The sequence below is a fragment of the Lontra canadensis genome, unplaced genomic scaffold (genome assembly GCF_010015895.1).
Source record: "Lontra canadensis isolate GAN:19392208 unplaced genomic scaffold, GSC_riverotter_1.0 scaffold9, whole genome shotgun sequence".
Taxonomy (NCBI): domain Eukaryota; kingdom Metazoa; phylum Chordata; class Mammalia; order Carnivora; family Mustelidae; genus Lontra; species Lontra canadensis.
In genome coordinates, this window is record NW_022631003.1 from 14,661,676 (window position 1) to 14,684,050 (window position 22,375).

A 22,375-nucleotide genomic window follows, 5' to 3' on the forward strand; every position below is an offset into this window, starting at 1 on the left:
ATAATGATCTCTATCAGTTATTAATAATTATGCAACATACAATAGGCTTAAAAAAAAAAAACACAACAGCTTCCTCTGGGGGCACCTGGCTGGCTTGGTCAGAAGAGCAAGTGACATTTGAGCTCAGGATTTGTGAGTTCAAGCCCCACAATGGGTGTAGAGGTCACTAAAAAAAATAAATAAATAAACTTAAAAAAAAAAAACCAGGTCCCCCTCCACCTTGAATCTTTGGCATAAGACATGAAATGACTTTGGGATAGACAGGAGGAGAAAGGACACCCTTGTGTAGTCCCACAGTCAGGGAGGAGTGTGAGGGAGTGACATTGTCACCAGTTAGACCCCAAGACCTGGCCGTTACTGCCTGCCTCCCTGCTTGTACACTTTGTCTTATATTTTTCCCTAAGCTCTTTTTACCGGCTTTCCCCTTAACTCAGAGAAGTGAAACCCCAAAACCACTCCTCCAGGGATGGCTTCTGCCTTCACAAGACCTGCTGCTGGTCCAGACCACCCAGACCATTTGAGCTAAACCTGGCATGAGTCTGTGCATGTAGACCACAGAGTGGCCTCTGGAATGATCTACAGTTACCTTTACTTCATCATAATATGAAGATCTCTGCCCAAGGGGGAGCCTCAGCCTCATTAACATAGCACACAAGATCCATAGAGGATGTGACCTCTTGACTGAGGACAACACAGTTCCCTAGCTAAATATTCATCCTAACCCTAAACAAGAGGAACCAGTTCACCCTCTCTGTAGGAGTCCTGGCTTTGGAAACCATCCCCACTCCACCCCACCCATGTGATCTTCTTATTTGCTGCAGATGAAAGTTTTCTTTGTGGGACAACTGAACCTGGTGTCTGACTCACCGAGGCATGGCGGACTCATGTTGGTTCGGTTACAACATCCACTCCCTTTACAATGGGGATGGACTGAGGCAAGGTTTTAAGGGCTGAAAGAAGAGAGTCAATCAGGTGGGGAATTGTTCCAGAAGGGAAGGAAAGGGCCTGATAGGGCCAAGAGGAGGCGGGTAGGCTCAGAGCGGAGGCTTCATGTTAAAGAAAAGGAGAACAAGCCCCAGAGAGTCTCTGTGTTACCTTGGTACGAACGCACTTGACACATAGCAGACATTGGTGACATATTTGCTGAGCGACAGACAGAGGCCCTGAGTGATAGCATACAGACTGAAACTATCCTGAAAACGAACTTGAGGTCAGTGCAAGACTTCTGAGATGGTGGTGCCAAGAGAGAAGCTCCAGTTGTGGGACAATCCATCTGGTGGCAATACTAGCAGGCGTCTTACCAACAATATTCACACACAAAAAGGTAAAAACACTTTATGGCTCACAATTTTCACAGTAGGAAAAGAACAGCTTACAACTGCCAAGGAGATCTGGAGTTAACTTTTCAAGTCAGATTTCCCACATAATTCTATTCCCATTTTTAACTTTCTGAATTTCCCTTTTAAAAGGGCAACAGGCCACAATTCTGGGCCCTGTCATCCTGTTACTTGAGGCACCACCTATGCCAAGAGAGCTGAGGTTTGGGTTTCCTAACACTGACCAGGGTCAGAGGGTTCTGGGTTTGCCCCAGGTCTATATAAAGCAAGGTGTTTTTCTTTCTTTCTTCTTCTTCTTTTTTTTTTTTTTTTAAGATTTTATTTATTTATTTGACACAGAGAGAAATCACAACTAGGCAGAGAGGCAGGCAGAGAGAGAGGGGAAGCAGGCTCCCTGCTGAGCAGGGAGCCCAATGCGGGGCTTGATCCCAGGACCCTGAGATCATGACCTGAGCCAAAGGCAGAGGCTTAACCCACTGAGCCACCCAGGCGCCCCGCAAAGTGTTTTCCAATAGTACTAGTTCACCATGTAAAACTGATACAGGCTCAGTTGAAACGGATACTGCATGTATGGAGTTACCTCCAGGATGAGACACGAAATACATTTTCTCTTTCTCTAACTAGGGATTCACAGTGCAATCTTAATGGCTTTTCTTCAACGATGATGCATTCTGCACAGAAACACCACAAAACAGCATTATTTAGCATCCATAAAATGTATAGTTCATTTGGAACAGATTCTAGAAAACAAGAGCTTCAGAGTGATGGGACAGGAATGCAGTATTCATGGTTTTCTCTAATCTTCCTTGTTTTCTTCCAGAACACAGAACTTTGTTTATTCACAGTACTAAACAAAAAGTAAACTTCTCAACGACTAATTGCGTTGGTAAACTCGAGCATTCTAAAGGAAAAGATAAATTAAGAAAAATATGCTGCAGTTAAGCATTATTTAAAACATTGGGGTTTTTTTGTTTTTGTTTTTATTTAAAGATTTTATTTATTTATTTGACATACAGAAATCACAAGTAGGCAGAGAGGCAGGCAGAGAGAGAGAAAGGGAATCAGGCTCTCTGCTCAGCAGGGAGCCTAATGTGGGGTTCGATCCCAGGCCCCTGGGATCATGACCTGAGCCGAAGGTAGAGGCTTTAACCCCCTAAGCCACCCAGGCACCCCAAAACATTGTTTTTTTTGGAAGGCAAATCTTTCGTTTGAAAGGCATCTTGGCAGAACAGAAGCCAAAAAGTCCACCTGAAAAGTTCAGAGATTAGTTTAGCTGAAGACACTGATTGCTTAATAATCATTTAATGTTCAAAGTTCCTTTCGGGCTTTGTTTTGAGAGAGCAGAACTATCTAGGTGGTGCTAACCACTGGGGAATTCAACTGCAGAAATCACTCCATATGCAAATAGTTCTCTGAAGGGGTTTTTTTAGAATAAGGCAACACACACTTGTTTGGAATCTGTATTTGCATAAAACCCCATGCCAAAACCCCTAATAAGTTAAGACTGCACAGTTTGTTTTGAAATAACATGATGGGAAAAGGAAAAGATGCCTCTGTTCTTTCTTTCTACAAAGCACACAACACAGGCCTTCTATTTATTCATTCATTCATTTATTTATGATTTTATTTATTTGAGAGAGAGAGAGAGTGTGTCAAGCAGAGGGAGGAGCATAGGGAGAGGGAAAACAGACACCCCACCGAGCAGAGAGCCTGGCGCAGTGCTCAATGCAAGCTCAGTCTGCAGACTCCGGGATCATGACCTGAGCAGACACTTAACCCACTGAGCCACCCAGGCGCCCCAAGGCCTTCTTCTTTAAAACAACACACAACTGAAGATATTTTTAATTGCAAAAGAAGTCAAACAAAAGTCAAATGTGTAAGTTGGCTCAACTCCTCTTACCAGACTACCGCAATAACACCCACCAGCTAATAAATTTTATGAGAAGTAAATCTGAGCCATAGTTAAGCTTATGTTTACTTTTTATCCATACTTGAGCAGGACTCATTTTTCCATGGCAGGGCTGTGAGTGATTTCTCAGGTATCCTTCCATGTGCCCTGCTCCCTCAAGCCCAGATTCAGGTATGCACGTAACATTAACTACCTCTGGGAAACAATTTAAGAACAGTTCACCCTCAACACCAGCATTTCAGGCTAAAGCTCAGAAGCTGTGTGATTCCATACCTGGGTAATGATCGGTACTGTTTCCCCTCACTTTCTTCCTTTGTTCAACTTCTTTATAGAATCTGTATAGGCCTACTGCCTATACAAATTGGCAAAATCAAATTGGAAAATCTCGACAAGCAGGGACCACAACTTGTATCTAGTACAGTGCTTTGTTTAATACTCCTCCCCATGAGCTTTGGATGTTTAGCAGGCATCTGTTCATCATTCATTCAATCACATATATTTACGGAATGCCTACTCTGTGCTAGGTACAATTTTAGATGCTAGAGGAGTAATCAGGAAACAAGGCAAACAAAACATCTCTTGCCCCCTTGAAGCGTGTATCTAGATGGGCAAAAAACAAATGAAGAGAGATAAAGTGTTTGAGTGACAATAAATGATGTGAAGGCAAACGAAGCAGGAAAGGAGCATAAGGACCACAGGGGGTGTCAATTTTTATAAAGTGGTCAGAGTGGATAATAGTTAAAAGTACAAAGGAAGTGAAGAAATAAGCCTCAGGGTTACCTGCAGGGAAAATGTTCCTGGGCGTGTGCCAGGAGAGGCCAATGCATCTGGCATGGGGCAAACAAGAAGGAAGGGAGAAAAGCCATGTAGGGTTTACTGTGAGAAGGGAAGCTACTGAGCGGTTCTGAATAGGACAATGACCTTAGCTCACTGGCCGCTGGCTGAAAAGTAACTCCAGGAGGGCAAGGGCAGTAGCAGGGAGCCCAGTTAAGAGGCTGCTGAAAGGGGTGCCTGGGTGGCTCAGTCGGTCATTAAGCGTCTGCCTTCGGCTCAGGTCATGATCCTGGGATCCTGGGATGGAGCTCTGCATCTGGCTACTTGCTCAGCTGGGAGCCTGCTTCTCCCTCTGCTGTTCTCTCCCTCCTTCCTTCTCTCTCTCTCTGTGTCAAATAAATAAATAAATAAATAATCTTTAAAAGAGGCTCCTGACATTAATCAGTGGGACCTGATAGTGGTTTGGACCAGGCTGGTGGTGGCAGCAGTCCTAAGAAACAGTCGGATTATTAGACAGAGAGCCTGAAGGCAGAGTTAACAACATAGACTTAGAGACATGAATGTGGTTTGGCGAGAAAGCAAGAAGTCCAAGAAGACAGGATTTTCGGCCTGAACAAGTGAAGGATGGGGTTGCCATTAGCCAAGATGGGGAAAAACTTTGGTGGAGGGAAGCCTTTCTGGGCTGTTATGTTGGAGATGTCTGTCAAGTAAGCAAATAGAAGAGATGGTGCTGATGTCAGAGAGGGAGATGCAGGCTAGACACGGGGCAGTTATTAGCATATGGATGGAAACGGCAAGATCATGGGTATGGTAGATACATAGGTCTGTGGACTAATCCCACGGGTACTCGGGGAGGTCAGAGAGATAAAGAGGAACCTGCAAGATGAGAAGAAAATAAACAGTGTAAGTTCTAGAAGGAAAGAAAGTGCCTCAAGGAGGAAGGAAGTGTATCAAATAAGAGGAAACTGAGAACTGACCATTGGCTTTAGCCACTGTGACTTGGATGAGAGGTTTATTTTTTTTAAGTTTTTTTTTTTTTTTAAGATTTTATTTATTTATTTGATAGAGAGTGAGAGAGAGAATGACAGGGGAGAAGGTCAGAGGGAGAAGCAGACTCCTCATGGAGCTGGGAGCCTGATGCGGGACCCGATCCCGGGACTCTGGGATCACGAGCTGAGCCGAATGCAGTCGCTCAACCAACTGAGCCACCCAGGAACCGCAGGATGAGAGGTATTTTAATGGAAGAGTGGGGGTGAAAGCCAGATTGAAGCAGGTTCCAGGGAGAATGGAGGGCCTGGAATGTAAGTAGCTTTTTTACAGAATTTCTTTAATTTCTGTAAAATTTCTTTAATTTCTGTAAAATTTCTGTAAAAGTACCTTTTACAGAATTTCATCTTAAAGGGAACAGAGAAATGGGGTGGTAACTTAGACTAAAAGTAAGATCTAGAAAGAACACTGTAAGATGGGAGAAATTCCATGGTCGTCAAAAGAACACAGGCTCTACTCCACTTTCAAGGGGGTGGGGGGAGCATCACTCCTCATTCCTTAAGTGTAGGTTGCACTTAGTGACTTTCTTCCAAAGCGTATATGAAGAGGGGAAGAGAGAGAGTATCAGCAAAGCAAATCGATGGATATGACCTCAACTCTGGTTAATGTCAACAGGGGTAAGTCATGTAAATAGTGGGTATCCCTGATATGATGTCCTGAAAATGGCACTTTACCTCTGCAGTCTGCCTCTCAAAAATCTGTTTTTTAAATTTTTTTAAAAGATTCCACTCATACATTTGTCTCAGAAAGAGAGAGCGAGCGCGTGACCACAGAAGCAGAGGGGAGTGGCAGGCAGCGAAACAGGCTCCCCACTAAGCAGGGAGCCTGATTCTGGACTCGATCACAGGACCTTGGGAATCATGACCTGAGCCAATGGCAGACGCTTAGCTAATTGAGCCACCCACACGCCCCTGCCTTTCAGAAATCAGTAACCTCAGTCTAATCATGAGTAAAACATCAGTAAAATCTTGGTCAAAAGACATTCTACAAAATGGTAGGCCAGTCCTGACCAATACTCTTCAAAACCGTCAAGGTCATCAAAAACTAGAAAAGCCTGAGACACGATCACAGTGAAGAGGGGCCTGAGGATACATGATAACTAAATGTAATCTCGGATGGGATCCTGGGAGAGAGAAGGGGGATTAGGAAAAAAATGAAGGAAATCTGAATAAAATATTGACTTTGATAATAATAATATACTGATATTGTAACAATTGTGCCACACTAATGTAAGATGTTAATAACAGGGGAACTGGATGCAGAGTATATGTGGAAGATATAAAAGAGGAGAATTTTTTGTACAATCTCCTAATTTTTTTCTGTAAATTTAAAACTGTTCTAAATAATAAAATCTATCTAAGCTTTTTTTTTTTTTTTTTTTTAAGAACATAGGCTCTGGAGTCTGACCATCTGATTAGAATCCTAGTCTGCACTTTACTAGACCGTGACTTAAGTTACTTAAATTCTCTGAGAGTCAGTTTCCTTACCTATGAAGTGGAAATAGGAAAAATACCTACCTCACAAAATTTTCGTAACAAATGACATAATCCACATGAAGTGCTTAGCAGAGATTGTCTGGCAAAGAGCAAGCCCTGGATAGATGGCAGCTTTTATTATTATTATGACTATTATTTTGATTCTTTATTGAATATTCAAAGACACATTTAATGTGATTTTATACTTAGTTTGCTGTAAAGTGATTAATAATAATTTCTATGATAATTTCATTTCTTTTTTTCAGAGGGAAAAAAACTGAATACAACCCATTCCAGATGACCTGTAAAAGGGTTTCTTTCCCAGGGTATCACAAGTGTTGAAACGGGTCATGGTGTGCACTTCTCCAAACAATTTAATTCAAGTACTACCCTATGATAATGTAATGAAATGACTTGTCACCAGAGGCTCTATTACCACGTCTGGAAGGGAGTATAAGATCAGTAACATTTTCAGCTTGGGCTCCTCCTTTCATTACAAAGCCATAAAATCATCATCGACCAGAGAATGTATTACCTTGTGATTTCCTCTTCTTAATAACCATATGTGACAAAAGGGACTTGAGGAGCAATATGAAGAATATGTTTAAGGATAAAAAACAATTAAGTGGAGAAGTGAAAGAGTGTGGTAAAATAACTGGTATATTAAGATGCTACTAGAGTAGAGAATTTGGCCAGAGCAATGGCTCCCAAGCCAGGCTGTGCATCAGACTCACCTCTGCAAAAAACAGAAAGATGCTGGATCCTTAAAGCAAAGGTTGAATCAACAGCTCTGGGGGTGGGGCCTAGGCATTTCTATCTTATTTATTTATTTATTTGAGAGAGAGAGATAGAGAGGGAGCAAGAGAGCGTGCACGATCTGGAGTGGGGGGTGGTGGGAATGAGAAGCAGAGGGAGTGGGAGAGGCAGGCTCCATGCTGAGCAGTGAGCACGACACAGGGCTCGATCCCAGTACTCTGAGATCATGACCTGAGCTGCAGGCATATGCTTACCCCACTGAGCCACCCAGGCACTCTGGCATTTGTATCTTTAAAAGATTGCACAGATGATTCCGTTTGTGAACAACTAGGCTGCCATATGATCTATGGCAGAGCTGCCTTTGTAAATGTCATATATCTTTGTCATATATCTTTGTCAGAGCTACCTTTGTAAATGTCATCTGATATTCACCATCATCAAGCATCATGACCAGATCAGCCTGAGACAGTCTTAACTATTACATTGCATTGTTTTCTACACGGAATTTTGGATACTCTGTATCTTCAGGCTCTCTGCTGTCCTGAGCATAAAAGGGACTGTGTCCCTGATTCAGTCCTCCAGCACTCTCACCCTCACCCTCTAAGGTCAAGTTTTCCCTCCCTCTACCTCTTCCCGTCTTTCTCCTTTCCCCATGCCAATAGGGAAACTCAGCGTCTATTTAACATGGGCAGTGCCCTCAACCACCCTGAGCTGAGTCAGGCTTCCCTTCTGGTTGAGCCAATAATTCATGAAGCAGCTGCTCTGTACTAGGTCTCCTTTCGGAGCTACGTAGTCTAGCTATGTGCACAGTAAATTATAGCTAGAGAATCAAGGAATAGGCATTTTAGATTTTTCCCCTATGAAAGAATATACAAAGGAACAATGGCCAGACTCTATACAAAAATAGAATGGTGACTCACAACATGCGTTAACCAGTCCAGAATGCCAATCTACTATACACAGTAACTAGTCTGAGAAGTCATGTTAGCATCTGTAGCAGCTAGTCCAAGAAGCCAAATGATAATCTCTGTAGCAATCAGTCCCAAATAGTTACGACTCAATTAACAACTGTCAGCTTCCCTGATTTTCACCCCTGCTTCCAATTCAGGACCATCTTGAAAGAGCCAAATATACACCCTAAACAATTCTGCTAGTTAACCTGTCCATAGCTTTTCCATGCCAACTCCTCCAATAGTGGAAGACCTGAAGCCTTCTCTTTTTTCTACCATAAAGCTTTTCCACTCCTTGCTTGCCTTTGGGTCTCTGTCAAATGCAAGTTATGGTGGCTAACTCTCTTGCTTTGAATAAATAGCCTTTGCTTGTTCTCATTTGGGTGGTCTTCACTCATTTCCACAACTAGAAAAATGGGGCTGCATGTTTGAAATGGCTCACTGAATTGTTCTTTCACGGCTGAAATGAGTGTACTTTAGAAAGGCTATTTTAGAGAGTGTACTTTAGAGCAGAAAGAGCAGAGCAGTCAGTACTTGAGAACTTGAGGAAGTCATGGTCTGGAAGAGTAGTGTGGCTGTGGGTAAGGGCACAGGCAGTGGATCCAAACTGCCATGGTTCAAATCCTGGCTCTGCTACTCCTTAGCTGTGTCAGTTTGGGCAAGTGTCATTTAATGAATGTGTACCACGGTTTCCTCATCTGTTAACACATTGGTGATGATAATAGCACCTGCCTCAAAGGGCAACTGTTAAGCGCTTTATGAGACAACCCATGTAAAATGTGAATGTCTGGATTTGAATGCAGAGAGAGAGAGAGAGAGAGAGATAGCGGGAATGCAGCAATACTGGGCTGGACTTCCTGAAAAGCATCAGTGACGTGGGACTGAGAACTAATCACCCCTCCTAGATGGGACATACACTCTTCCATGTTCAGTCTTCATCCTGCTTTACTCATTTATGACAGCTACCTGGCCCCACTGACTACCTGTGGACTGCAACAAAAACATTCTTCTCTCGTGAATGTAGTCATTCTAGGAAACCAGTGGGTCCTAAAACTGTCCATGTCATCCATTTCCAAAAGATCTGGTGTGGGAAGGATCTTATCCCCCAAATGCATACTCTACGTTTTCCAGAAGTCAAAGAGTCAAGTATTATCTTTTCTGATATTTTTACATAAGGGTCATACTTTAAAATTATAGAGCTTATAATAATTATAATATATAATATATAATGTATATAATATATAATATATAATGGTTTTAGTTTTTTTTCACTTTTTAATTTAAATGCAATTAATTAACATAGAATGTATTGTTGGCATCTGAGGTAGAGGTCAGTGATTAATCAGTTTTATATAATACCCAGTGCTCATCACATCACGTTCCCTCCTTAATGTGTTATCACCCAGTTGCCCCATCCCCCCACCTCCCTCACCCCCACAGCAACCCTGTTTATTTCCTATGATTAAGAGTCTCTTATGGTTTGTCTTCTTCCCTGATTCCGTCTTATTTTTTTTCCTTTCCCTATGATCCTGTTTTGCTTCTTAAATATACCTAGAAGCCCACAGCCACGTTCCACAAAGTGTGACCATATTGTTCATAAACAACAAAACTTTTTTTCTCATAGGTCTTTTGCTAGTCTTGCTTTTTTTAAAAAAAGAAGGTGTTTCAGAGAATAAAAGCTAAGTTGTTTTGACATGATTGTGCTTATTTTCAACTAACATTAAATGTGTCACCATGGAAGATCAAATCTAACAAAAGTGCCTGTACTTAACAAAGATTTTTTTTCCTGAATTATTTCCAGTGATCACACTCAAGACTTCCAAAAGGCAGTTGCTCAACTTCCCAATGACTGCATAGAATGGTTTTAAAGCCAACTTTCCAGATGGATATAAAAAGACATCATCTAGCATAAACCTTCATGCCACAGACTAGATAAATAAGCAAGAAATATTAAGAAAACTGGGAGCCACATTGATGACAAATAGTATTTTACGTTACCCTTTCACCTGGAATTTAATTAAGATGGGCACTTGCAAGTGCCCTGAAAACACCAAAGAATAAATTTAAAGGGATAAATATGTTTTAGTATGAAAATTATATTCTAGGGTAATTTTGCCATAAGAAGACATCACATGGGCGATTTAACTTAAAATACTCTGAACCAAGCAAGGCGGGAACAGTTGATAAACATTGGATGGTTTCAGGAGGGTAGCTGCCGCTTAATCCCGCCAAGGGACCCAAAGCGTCTTTGAAAGAGAAGGGGGAGCTCGTCTTCGGGTCTCAGGAAGTATTGTGTAGTTCCCTGGGCGAGGAACGCGCACTTTGCCCGTGGGAAGCCCCCGCAGACCCGCGGTCTACGCGGTGCGGGACCGGTGGGGTTGGCCTGCCGCAAGCGCGGCAGGTCGGACTGAGCATGCGCGCCGCGACCCAGCGCCCCCCCCCCCCCCACCCGCCCCCGCCTGCCGTCCGCCGCTGCCTCTGAGGGCCGCCCTCACCGAGGCCGCGCCAGCCCAGCGCGCCGTCGCAGCTGTCCAGCACCGCGCAGAGCTCGCCCAGCAGCGTTGGCGGCAGGTCGAACAGGAGCGTGTGCGCCGTGAGCGCGCCGCGAGCCCCGCAGCTCCTCGCCGCAGCCGCCGCCGTCCAGGCCATGGCTCGGCCGCCGGACACCAGGGGCCGGTCGGAGGACGGATGCGGAGCCCAGGCCTCTCCGCGCCCGGGAGGTGCGATTACACAACCGCGGAAATCCTGCTTCCACGGCGGCGGCTAAGGCGGTAGAACTTGCCGAGCCCCGCAAGGGGCGGGCCCCACATGACGCACAGCGCTGCCCGGCAGCGATGCCCCGAGGGCGGCCGCGGGGTCTCCCTGTCTCGGCGAGGCCCTTGTCACAGGCCGTAAGTTTTGGCCAGCCCTTTCGTTGCTCTGGGTTTGGGGCGCGACAGGAGAGAGAAAGCCGAGAGCGAGAGCTGGGGAAAGACCCGGAGGGCAGAACTCACGGGGCGGGGGGGGGGGGGTCTATCACCCCCTCTGCCGGCCCTGGCATGGGCCGGCTCCTGGCGGGATGGACAGAGACCTGACACGACTTCTTTGAAAAATGCATTTTGATTTACCCTGCCAGGAAGCAACACATGTTTATTGAGGAACAGTTGGAAAACCCAGAAGAACCGAAAGAAGAAAACACTTAGCTGAAGACAACCATTCAAAAGGTTTGGCACATTCTTCCTCCCAACTTTTACTGAAGTTGAACAGATAAATGTGCATATATGAAGTGATTGTTGGGAAAGACAAAACAACAACAAAACAACAACAGGAAAAAAAGAACAAAACAGAAGAAAATTGTGTTCATTTTCTTCATGAGGCTGCCCATTGCTGTTTGGTTTTACTACATCCTTTTCTCCCTGGCCTTTCTTTCTTTCTTTCTTTTTTAAGATTTTATTTATTTATTTGACAGAGAGAGAGAGAGAACACAAGCAGGGGGAGTAGGGGAGGGAGAAGCAGGCACCCTGCTGAGTAGGCAGCCCCAGGACCCCGGGATCATGACCTGAGCTGAAAGCAGAGGGTTAACGACTGAGTCACCCAGGCACCCCCTTCCTGGCCTTTCTTGATAGAACATTGTTCCACTACTTTTTCCTTCTTCAAAGTGTTTGATGGAGTCATTTGCTTCCAACAAGGAGTTTAAGTAAAATTGACTATTGTTTTTAAAATATTCTATCGTGTGTGCTGTAATAGCCCATCACAGGCATGATACAAATGTTACTGATGAAAAGAGGAGATGCTTTGAAAGTGGTGAGAAAAAAAATCCCAACCTTAATGACTGTAGAGTGGACAATTGTTATCAACTGAAAAATAGCAACCCTATTTGAAAGCTTTCAGATTTGTACTCTTTGGCAATGGTGCCCCCTAGAGACCAACGTTGATGCTACTTTATCATTTCGTACCCCTACCCCTCTCTGAATTCCCAGGTCGTTCTCAGCCAGAGTATACCACAAAATACACTTGAAAATTGATAAATACAATACTTTTTGGGCAAAAGTTTCTATATCCCTTTGTTTAAATAGCTAAACTTTTATTGTCGATCTGAACACACTTAAGAAGCCCTATACCTCTAGGGCACCTGGGTGGCTCAGTGGGTTAAGGCGCTGCCTTCGGCTCAGGTCATGATCTCAGGGTCCTAGGATTGAGTCCCGCATCGGGCTCTCTGCTCAGCAGGGAGCCTGCTTCCCTTCCTCTCTCTCTGCCTGCCTCTCTGCCTACCTCTCTCTGTCAAATAAATAAAATCTTAAAAAAAAAAAAAAAAAGAAGAAGAAGCCCTATACCTCTCAAAGGGACTACCTGAGTAAACTGAGCAAGAGAGGCAGGGTCCAGGTCCAAGTATTTGACAGCTCTTGAGTTGGTGAACTGGTAGAACAGGGGACCCAAACTTAACCTCTCCCACGCAGAGGAGCCAGGAATCACGGTCGCTGAGTGAAGCAGTCAACATGGCCCGCTTTTCCAGATCTCCTGACTTAAAGAGAAGCAAGAATTTTATGTGAAAGCCAGATTATGTGAAATCTATATGGATTATGTGAAAATTCTTGTATTTTTCAGTGTTGGCACCTAGTATCAGACCATGCTCCCTCCCTATTCCTTAAAACTGCCTTTGACTTTTGAATTTTAAATCATCAGGTTGTATCACTCACGGCTTCACTGTTGCTGTCATCCACTGCTCTCCCCCACCTTAATTCTGCCCTCTCCGTTTTAGGCTATATAGCTCCTGCTCCCTGCAGTCCTCTCCAATACTAATCCTATCTTAATCTTTGGTGATTTGAAATATTTGTTGGGCAAAAGATGATCTTTCCAGTACCCCGTCCTCCCAGTTCTTTGACTCTCCTCTCCTCCAGTAATCCTATTTTCCACCCTATTTCAGCCAGTCATTTCCATGATAAATCCCTAGATCTTGTCGTTATCAATGACCACCCCTTCTGTAATTTCTATTTCATGAATCCACTCTCTGACCACACCTCCTGTCCTTTTAGCGCATTCGTTCTAGTACTCTGACCCCAACAATCCTTCCCCCTTACCAGGATACCAAATCCAAAATCTTGCTACCTCTTCTCTGGCTCTACCCTCTTGATGCCCTTGCTTTTCTCTTTACCCATGAAGTCCACAGTCGATTTTTATAATCCCTCTCTTGCATATGCTTTCCATTCTCTTGCTCCTCTCTGGCTTTGTTGAGCTCTCTTAAATCTACCATCCTGATTAGATACAAGTTTCTAATTTTGGGCTGCACACCTGTATACCAGAATGTAGCTGGGAATGGGGTGGGGAATAAAAACCTGCTGATTGGACTTAATTTAAAATCAAAGCCATGACTTTCAAATGGGTCCTTTATGTTGCCGGGCTGTCTATGTCTATGACTATGTGCCTTTAGTACATTTACTCTGCTGGTCCCCTTGACAACTGTTTTATGCCTTCTCTTTTCTCAATGCCCATTACCCTCTCCTCCATCCTTGTGCTCAGCTGATGATTTTGAGAATATTTATTAAGAGTGCTGATGTATCAGGAAAAAAAATAAACCTTCCACAGAATCTCAGCATCACATCTCTCTACCTACCAGTATCCGAACAGACATACATGCCTCCCTCCTTTTCTATAGGTAGATTATGTAGGTTCCTATGTGAATCTAATCCCTTCACCCGTGCACTAGATCTGATCTCACTCCTGCCTCCTCCTCAGACATCAAGGGCAGTGTTTTTCAGTTTCAGCTACATCATCAATTTCTCACTCTTTACCGTATCAATTCTATTGGCATACAAATACGATGTTATTTTTTCCACCTTAATACAAACCAAAAAACTATTTGATGCCATTTCCCCTACTTCGATGCCATAATTATTACCCCCCCCATTTCTTTGCTCCTTTCCATAGTAAAGGGTTGAATATTCTCACGGTCTCCCAACTTTTCTTCTGTTATCTTCTCTTAGGCCAACTCTAGAGCCACCCCTCCTACTTTATTCCACTGAAACTGATCTCAGGGTCATCTATGTCCACATCATTGCTGAATATAACAGTTTTTAGGTCTCATCTTATTTGAACTCTCAGTAGTTTTTGACACAGGTGATCACCCCCCTCCTTCTGTGACGCTGTCTTCCAAATTGTCTTACATTTTAACTTATTTCACTGGTCACCTTCCCTTGCTGTCCTTTCTCTTCTCCCTTAACTTAATGCTGGAGTGCCTCAGGGTTCAGTTCATAGTTCTCTCTGTGTACACCCACTCCCTTGATGATCTCAACCAGTTTCAAGGCTTTAAATACCATCCACCTACCGAGGACTGCCAAATGCATATGGTTAGCTCAGACTTCTCCCTTCAACTTCAGACTCATCTCCAAAAGTAAACCCTTGATCATGCCTCCTGAACCTGCTCTTCGACATTCTTCCCCATCCAAGTCACTCTTGCTTCCAGTTGCTTGAACCAAAATCTAGAGTCATTCTAGGCTCCTCTATTTTTTTTCCCAGCCCATGTTCAATCCACCACCAAACCCTGTTGACTCTTCAAAATATATTTAAAATCATACTTTTCTCCATCTCCGCTACTGCCACCCTGATTTGAGCCATCATCGTATCTTGCCTGCTTTGCTACAGTTATCTTAGAACTAAAGCAGCTTCCACTGTTGCTTCCTATAGGCTTTCCTCAACACTGCAGCCAGAGTCATCCTTTTAAATCAAATCTGATTATGTCTCTCATCTGTTTAGAAGCCAACAATGGCTTCTAATTTCAGTCAGAATAAAAGTCAAACTCTTTATCTGATGTGCATTCACTCTCTCTCTCCCCCTCCGCTGTTACCCTCTGATCTTGTTTCCTTGTTCATCCTGCATAACCACACTGCCTCCTTGCTGGTCCTTGAATGCACCAGGCAGAGTCCCACATTAAAGCCTTTGCACTTGCTGTTCCCTTGCCTGGGATGCTCTTCCCATCTTGCTACAGTCTACCCTGACCTCCATATTTAAAACTGCAGTGGTCCATGCACTGAGAGTCAGGCTGGCATGTGACTGAACTGGCAATAATATATGGCTTGGGGGACCAAATATCACTGAGATTTCTCCTTCTCTCTGAATCTGAATAAGAACGTGCAGCAGCTTTGGTCATCTCTGGAACCATTTTGTAACCACATGGATATAAATAATAGAATGAAGTGAGCCCTGGGGATGGTCTCATGAGAGAGAAAACCAGATCCTTCATAATGGCATTAAGCAGCTCTTTTGTTCTATGCCTAGAGAATGTCCTGCTTCTGGACTTAAAACTATATCACACAAATTCCTTAGTAAGTCGATTTTTAAAATGGGAATCTTGTAATTCACAGACAAATGCATCCTAATGGATACACCAAACAGATATGTGGTGATAGTTCTTGGTTTGCTGATGGCCTGTAAGAGAATGGGAAGGAAACTAACCTCTGTCCAAAACTGGAGTTCAGACCTATACAGTTCTATCTCTGGAATGTCAGATGGGTATGGAAACTGCATTGTAGAGACAGCTGGGTCTCTTGGAAAAAGTAAGTGTTAGTAGGGAATGGTCCTGGCAGCATGGATGGAAGCAGTATAAAGTTCTGGAGGTGTGTGAGACTGCACTGAAAATCCATGCAGAACCAGACCAGCCCTGCACGCCATGCACCCACTTCAAGCATACATGCTTCTGGCAAGGACGTGGCTGTGGTTAACCCTCAAACACTTTCACTAGGTTTTTTACCCTCCTAACCCCACCCCAAATGTCAGATGGTAGAAAGAGAAAGAGTTTCCATCCCAGCTGGAGGCAAGAGAGTAATGAACTGCAGAGAGTCACAAATGGAGATGCTGAGGGAACCCTGAAGGCCAGGGCACAGATGGCATAATGGCACAGATACACATTATTATCAAAGTCCCAGCTAAGCGCAGGCATTGAATCCTAAGAAATAAAAAATCAGGTGAGTCAGGTAACAGCACTTTGTGTATATGAAAAACTATCAGCTATTTACCCAGCATCCCTAAGGATGGATGCTCAAAGGACAACCAACTGTGGGACATAGATTTTTTTTGTTTGGGAAATAATTTCCAAAATAAAGATCACTAGCCTATGCCATCTTTGAGCCTTATCCCATCCCTGGGCTTTAGAAGGTCCTAGGTGCACTGGGGTTTGGGGTGAGATAAAGATCAGTATGGGGTAAGAATGTTTGTGGGGCAGATTACTTGGTAATTTTAAGAAGTAAGAGTTGGACGGTTTTAGGCTTTCATTAAAATGACCTAATAAGGGGCACCTGGGTGGCTCAGTTGGTTAAGCAACTGGCTTTGGCTTGGGTCATGATCCCAAGGTCTTGGGATCGAGCCCCACATTGGGCTCCCTGCTCAGTGCAGAGCCTGCTTCTCCTTCTCCCTCTGTTGCTCTGCCTGCTTGTGCTCTCTCACTCTCTGTCAAATAAATAATTTTTTTTAAAAAACAACTTTATTTTTAAAATGACCTAATAATACTGTTGGTGGGAATGCAAACTGGTGCAGTCACTCTGGAAAATGGTGTGGAGGTTCCTCAAAAAGTTAAAAATAGAGCTACCCTATGACCCAGCAATTGCACTACTGGGTATTTACCCAAATGATACAAACACAGTGATTCAAAGGGCACATGTACCCCAATGTTTATAGCAGGAATGTCTACAATAACTAAAATATGGAAAGAACCCAGATATCCATCTACAGATGAATGGATAAAGAAGATGTGAGATAGATAGATAGATATATATATAGATATATATCTATATATATATATATATATATATATATGGTGGAATGCTACTCAGCCATCAAAATATATGAAATCTTGCCATTTGCAATGACGTGGATAGAACTAAAGGGTTTTATGCTAAGCAAAATAAGCCAGTCAGAGAAAGAGAAAGAGAAATACCATAGGATTTCACTCATATGTGGACTTTAAGAAGCAAAGCAGATGGACGTAAGGGAAGGGAAAAAAAAAAAATAACACAAAAACAGGGAGGCAAACCATAAGAGACTCTTAACTCTTGGAAACAAACTGAGAGTTGCTGGAAGCGGGGGTAAGTGGGAGGATGGGATAATTGGGTGATAGTCATTAAGGAGTGCACTTGAAGTAATGAGCACTGGGTGTTGTATGCAACTGCCGAATCACTGAATTCTACCTCTGAACTATTAACAAAGTATGTGTTAATTAAATTTAATTTAAATAAAAGATTTAAAAAAGAGAAAGATGACCTAATAAAATAACATGCAATAGTTATTCCTTCAGTTTATTGCATGTGTATTTTTAAAGATTTATTTGAGCGGGGTAAGGGGCAGAGGGAGAGGGTCACAAACAGACTCTCAGCTGAGCATGGATCCTGACGCTGGGTGATCTTGGGACCCATGAGATCGGGACCCATCAGTTCACAACCTGAGCTAAAACTAGGAGTCAGATGCTTAACCGACTGAACACAGGCACAGGCACCCCTGATGTGTGTGTATGTGTGTGTATTTGTAAAGAACATTAGGCTTCCATTGTCTTGTAACTCAACTTTTCCCCATCGAAGATATCAAAAACATTGTTCTAAAAACCTATTATTTTGGTGCGCATGGGTAGCTCAGTGGTTTAAAGCCTCTGCCTTCTGCTCAGGTCATGATCCCTTGGTCCTGGTATCCAGCCCCGCATCGGGGTCTCTGCTCAGCAGGGAGCCTGCTTCCTCCTCTCTCTCTCTCTCTGCCTGCCTCTCTGCCTACATGTGATCTCTGTCTGTCAAATAAATAAATAAAATCTTTAAAAAAAGATCCTTTAAAAAAAAACCAATTATTTTATAACATGATCTATACTATGATTTTAACAATTATTCTTTTAGGGTTGATGGAATGTTTACTGGTGATTTTATTTTCTTACTTTGTGTTTCCCACACTTTCTAAAGTTAACATGTATTGTCTCAACTAGAAAACCCTCAACTATAGAAAATAATTTCTTTCAACATTTTCATGCCTCATCCTGTTTCACCATTTTTTTAAAAAATCATTTTCAAAGTATTTTTCACCCTAGAGTGTGTTGCTATAATAACTTTTGCCTAGTCACCACTAACTTCTAAAATCTGATTTTTATAATTGAAGAGATTTCAGTCAAGGGCTTTTCACGATAATTTCAATACTAGCTAAAGTTCTATTTTTGACACAATCATTTATTTATCTCTAGAAGTACCCCAAACATGTGACATAAATCTGAGATTATGGCACAATTTTTTTCTTTTGGAGTCAAGACTCTACTCAGACTATTTGCAATTTGATAATGGAAAATGGCTTAGGGATATTAATCCAACTACTGCATTTTACAGATAGCAAAACTGCTGTGGGCTATGTGAAGTCTGGATGCAGTGTTTGTTGGAGAAACACACACACAAAATCTCACTCGGGATTTCCAAATTTCCTTGTCAAGCTGTCATGTCAAGTTATCAGCACAAATCGTGTGCCTTTTCCCTCTCAAGGATTTGGCTTTCTTTTCCTTGTTATTTAGTAAATCCCCCCAATAAATCCTGTATTAGTTTGTTCAGGCTGGCATTAAAAATACCACAGATTGCATGGTTTCAGTAAGAGAAATTTATTTTTTCACAGGGCTGGAGGCTACAAATCCCAAGATCAAGGTGTCCACAAGGTTCAGTTTCTGGTAAAAGCTCTCCTTCGGGCTTGTAGATGGCCTTTTCTGGGTATACGCGTACACACACACACACACACACACACACACACACACATCCAAAGAGAGAATGAGCAAGAGAGAGAGAGCATACCAGCATTCTGGTGTCTCTTTTTATAAGGATACTGATTCCATCTGATCAGGGCCTACCTTTATAACCTCACTTAACAAGCCCCTTTGCAGATTCGACCACAAGGGGAGTTAGGGCTTCAGCATATACATGGGGGCACACATTCAGTCCATAACAAACTCTCTGCACAGAAGCTCAAGAAATAATGTCACATCATTGGGTTTCATAGTACACGTTCTCACAACACTTGGTAATTAGTTATCCAGATCTTCTGGCCTTTCATAGTGGTCATAGTTCCTCTTGTTCTGTACAGAATTTGTTTCATTGTTCATTTGTTTTTTTGAAAGAAAAACAAAAGCTTGGATATCCAATCTGGTGCCTTGATAATGAAAGTAATACGTCTGTATATGGAAGTATCCAGCATATTTGGATCTAAAAATATTAGTAACTTCTGATCAAATGGTCTTTCTTCAGGGCTTATTCTGACAGTTTCACAGCATTAGTCCCTCATCACACCATCTTTTGTGAATTTTGGTCTTTTTTTTTTTTTTTTTTTTGGTCTCTTCAGACAATACTCAGTGTTTTCCACCTACGTTATGGATTGTTTCTTCTGTTTTTCCAACTAACTCTTCCTTTGGCTTGTACTGTGCACCCATAGGCTGAATTCTATTGATCTTTTTATTCCAGGTCTTGGAAGATTTCATATAATCTCACTCTTTTTTTTTAAATTTATTTATTTATTTTTTTAATTTATTATTTTTTTTAATCTCACTCTTCATCTATTATCTCTATGTGGGCCACTCTTGTATATGTGTCCTTAGCCCTAACCTGCCCTGTAGGTTCCTTCTCACTCCTGCCTCCAATGTTTACTGCACAATTGCATTTTGATTTCTTTCTTTCATCTCAATTCAGCATGCCCCAATCTGATCATTTCCTAGAAAATCAGCTTCTTTTTGTCTGGTCGCAGGAGCCAAAAGAACTCCGTACTTTTGTTCAACTGATTGATCGATTGATATAGTTAGGATTTACTGAGCACCTGCTATGTCAGACATTATGCTTGCTGATGCTTATATACAATTAATCACCAAATGTTATTCTTCTGTAAAGTCTTTCATGAGTGTCTGGGTCTTTTCCAATTTGAACTAGTTGTTTCATGTTTGGGTTTTTTCAGCATCTCCTACCTAATGAGCCCCTAATTATCTTTCAAGATCCTATTGAAAAGTCACCACCTCTGTGATATAGGTTGACTTGTGGGCTCCCATGATATACATTTAGGGCTTAACCACTGATGCCTTTTGACCGTGACCTCAATTGGAAATATAGGCATACATGGAACATATTGCACATTCAATTCCAGACCAGTGCAATAAAGCAAATACTGTAATAAAGTGAGTCAAATAAATTTTTGGTCTCCAAAGCATATAAAAGTTTATACTATATTACACTATACTGTATTACCCTCTACTGTAGTGTATTAAGTGTTCAATAGCATCATTTCTAGAGAAAAAGTATATCTCTTAATTTAAAAATATTGCTAAAAAATGCTAACCATCATATGAGCTTTCACAGGGTAGTACTCACTGTGCAGATCACCATAAAAAACATTATAATAGTGAAAAAGTTTGAAATATTATGAAAATTACCCAAATGTGACAGATACATGAGAAGTGAGCAAATGCTATTGGAAAAATGATGCCAATAGACTTACTCAATGCAGGGTTGCCATAAACCTTCCATTTGTAAAAAACACGGTATCTTCAAAGTGCAAAAAACTGAAGTACAATAATATGAGGTATGCCTGTAAAATCTCTGCAGATGTAATCGAGTTAAGATGAGGCCACACTGGAATAGGACTGGTGTCCTTATAAGAAGAGGGTAATTTGGACACAGAAACACAGAAGAAAGAAGGCCTGGTGAAGATGATGGCAGACATTGGAGTGATGCAACCACAAGCCAAGGAAATCCAAGGACTGCCAACACCAGAAGAGAGGCATGGGACAGATTATCTGTGAGAACCTCCATAAGGAACTAACCCCGCTGACAACTTCATTTCAGACTTGTGCCCTCCAGAACTGTAAATGAAGACATTTCTGTTGTCTTAAGCCACCAGTTTGTGCTAATTTATTACAGCAGTCCTAGCAAACTAAAACACTGTGAAGCCATTTATAATCTTCCCAAAGCTCTCATTTCTTTTGCAGTCTCCTCATTTACCATGATTTTTTTTAACTTGCTACTTAATGTCGCTTAAGTGAAGGAAAAATGTCATTTAAAATTATTAGCACAGGGTGCCTGGGTGGCTCAGTCGTTAAGCGTCTGCCTTTGGCTCAGGTCATGATCCCAGGGTCCTGGGATCAAGCCCCACAATGGGGGGGGGGCGGGGACCCTGCTCAGCAGGAAGCCTGCGTCTCCCTCTCCCACTCCCCTTGCTTGTATTCCGTCTCTCGCTGTGTGTCTCTCTGTCAAATTCGTAAATAAAATCTTTAAAAAATTATTAGCACTAATTTTATCATTGATCCTTATATGGTATAATACCAGTTTTAAAGGCAAGCTCATAAGGATCACCAAAATTACAGTTTGTATTTCCTAGCCTGTATATACATAAGCATTTCATTCTTACTAGAACTGTGGAACAGCTATATACAAACTCAAAATATTTTTATCATACTTCTTGAGATGTACACATTCTACTAACACTCTTTACCTTCAGCTTACTAGCAAGGATGTACAGGAAAAGAAATTATGGTTGGCCCTCTTTTCCTTTCCTTCAATAGCTTCATTTTAGTATTAGTAATTGGCTAATATTGGGAAGGGACACAAGTAAAAAAGGATATGCTAGGATTGCTTGGACATTCACGCTTCTTAGAACACCACCGCCTTATTTTTGCATTCATAGTAAGTACCGATTGGTAAGGAGAGATTGGTAAAACAGTCCTTCGCACTGTCTGTGCCCTCCCATCCCTTCCTTTACTATCCAGTCTCATTCTTTGTCACCCGTATCTTACCCTAAGCTTCGCCCCTCATCTGAACCTATCCGCATCACTTCAGTCTTCTCTGGTTGGCCCTTGTCTTCTTGTGCTCATTCGGAAAGCCTGGCTAATAGGAAGTGCTCAAGAAATTTAGGGAATATTATTAATACTAAAAATAATAAGTGTATCTCCCGTGTGATTATTGAAGGACCAAGTGAATGAGCTGAGTATTTGTTGAGAGAACAGATGGATGGGACCTCGCTTCTATAACTTTCAGCAACTCTCCAGGTCAGAGGATTTAAAAAAAGCTTGTCGAGGGAAAATCTGAGAAAAGCTGCATTTTAGATGACGCCAAGAACGTAATTCATTTTTTCTCTCCCGCCCCAAGCTGAAGCAACCTCCTTCCTCTCAGC

At 42.3% G+C, this 22,375-nt stretch overlaps 1 protein-coding gene and 1 long non-coding RNA gene across 2 annotated transcripts in view; one reads left to right on the forward strand and one right to left on the reverse strand.

Moving 5' to 3' along the window:
- The window catches only part of IRAK3 (interleukin 1 receptor associated kinase 3), a 47,362-nt gene extending 36,446 nt beyond the window's left edge, over window positions 1-10,916 (reverse strand). Inside the window, exon 1 of the mRNA XM_032854889.1 lies at window positions 10,744-10,916. Within this exon, the coding sequence (XP_032710780.1) occupies window positions 10,744-10,897 (154 nt within the window). The 5' untranslated portion in view covers window positions 10,898-10,916. The remainder of the gene's footprint in view (window positions 1-10,743) is intronic.
- Window positions 10,917-11,054: 138 nt separating this feature from the next.
- Window positions 11,055-21,299, forward strand: LOC116866154. Its single transcript, XR_004382349.1, has 3 exons — window positions 11,055-11,139; window positions 11,364-11,451; window positions 20,812-21,299. It is a non-coding gene; the product is annotated as an uncharacterized LOC116866154 (long non-coding RNA).
- The last annotated feature ends 1,076 nt before the right edge of the window (window positions 21,300-22,375 follow it).